Genomic DNA, 1,680 nt, shown 5'->3' on the forward strand with positions numbered 1-1,680 from the left:
TCCAGAGGAGCCTCCATGGGTGGCAGGATCTGACCCCGGGGTGACTGGGGTCCCTGGGGAGGGCTGACATCACCCATGGGGCTTCCTTCCCCTGTGCAGGGTGTTGCAGAAGCGGAGCTTGAGAAGGATATCGGCCGGACCCTGAAGGTCCTGATCCGCTCCACGTGCCGGGAGGTAGGTGTGGGGCTAGGGGGGACCGGGGTGGGGAGCATCACAGCCTGATGTCCTCTCCAAGCCTTGCTAGTCTTGTTGGGGCTTTGCCTGTGGCACCCTCTCCCCTTCCACCTCACTCGTGCCAGGAGCCAAAAGCTTCATGGGGGGTTTTGGACTTTGCAGTGGACCACAGTGGCCCTCAGGCATGCTCCACCCCATGTCTGCTGGCCTTTTGCTGCCTGTCCGTGGCAAAGTCTGCATTCAGCCATCAATAGGGACCAGAGTGAACGCAGTAAGCAGCAGTGCAGGGCACACACCTCTTTAGGACTCAAAGCTGAGAAGGGATGGAGAAGACCTCTAGAAAGGTGTGCTGCCTGGGGCGGGGGGCAGCCAAGCCCGCGGAACCAGTTTGTGGGGTGACTCTGTCTTGGTGTGGGCTGGCAGCTCCTGCTCTCGCTCAGCGCTCACAGTGCCGCTCGCTTCCTTGACCCATGCAACTGTTCGTCTCGCTGCAGGGTGAAAACCTTTGCAGTTAAAAATAACAGCGCCCCGGGAGCATGCAGGAGGCTGTGCCTTGCCGGCGGCATCCTCTGCCATCCCTGCCTGCTCCTGCCAGCTCCGGAGCCTGGGGCCGCGCGGTCGGTTCCCACATCCCTCAGGACGCAGCAATGCTCAGTGCCTGCTCCTGACTCTGCAGCTCCAGGCTGCATGGTTGGTTCCTGCATCCTTTGGAATGCAGTGGTGCTCAGTGCCTACTCCCAGATGTGTGTCCCAGGGCTGCGTGTTGGTTCCTGCATCCCTCAGGATGCAGCAATGGTCAGTGCCTGCTCCCAACTCTCCATCCTGGGGCTGCACAGCTGGTTCCTGCATCCTTGGGATGCAGCAATGCTTGGTACCTGCTCCCAACTCTGCATCTCAGGGCTGCACAATTGGTTCCTGCATCCCTTGGGATGCAGTGATGCTCAGTACCTACGCCCAGCTCTGCATCCCGGGGCTGTGCAGCGAGTTCCTGCATCCCCAGGGTGCAGGATGCTCGGTGCCAGCTCGCAGTGAGGAGGGGCATGGAGCCCAAGTCTGCCTGGCAGCCTCGGGGAAGCCCCCGGGGCTGAGCTTCCTGCCCCCCACTGCCCTCCATCCCTTTCTCCACAGGACCGCCTGCCCTTCGCGCTTAGCATGCACGGGGTCCGGGAGCGAGGTACGGGGGGAGACCTCGCCGTGGGGTGGGGGTGCTGTGTGTGGGGATGCCATGGGGAGGATGCCATTTGCCTCTTGTTGCAGGGGGGCTGCTGGTGGGCCTCCCAGAAAACCCCCCCACCAGCCAGATCCTGGATGGCCCCGATCTGCAGTACTACATCCACCGCTTCGAGAAGTCCGGTTTCAGGTAGGGGCTGGTGGGGCACCCCCCCCTGCAGAAAGGGGACCCCCAAACCCACCTTGGCTTTACTTTATAACCCCAAGAAGGGGCAAGGCTGGCGGGGGGAGGCTGTTTTCCCCTTGCAGGCTCTTCCCATGCCGGCTGTGCCATGG

At 62.4% G+C, this 1,680-nt stretch overlaps 1 protein-coding gene across 1 annotated transcript in view; it reads left to right on the forward strand.

The window, feature by feature from the left end:
* EPHX2 (epoxide hydrolase 2, cytoplasmic) overlaps positions 1-1,680 on the forward strand; it is an 8,415-nt gene that overhangs the window by 5,865 nt on the left and 870 nt on the right. Inside the window, exons 12-14 of the mRNA XM_010149709.1 lie at positions 100-174; positions 1,303-1,348; positions 1,432-1,534. Of these exons, the coding sequence (XP_010148011.1) occupies positions 100-174; positions 1,303-1,348; positions 1,432-1,534 (224 nt within the window). The remainder of the gene's footprint in view (positions 1-99; positions 175-1,302; positions 1,349-1,431; positions 1,535-1,680) is intronic.

This window comes from Eurypyga helias, unplaced genomic scaffold (genome assembly GCF_000690775.1).
Source record: "Eurypyga helias isolate BGI_N326 unplaced genomic scaffold, ASM69077v1 scaffold9104, whole genome shotgun sequence".
Lineage (NCBI taxonomy): Eukaryota > Metazoa > Chordata > Aves > Eurypygiformes > Eurypygidae > Eurypyga > Eurypyga helias.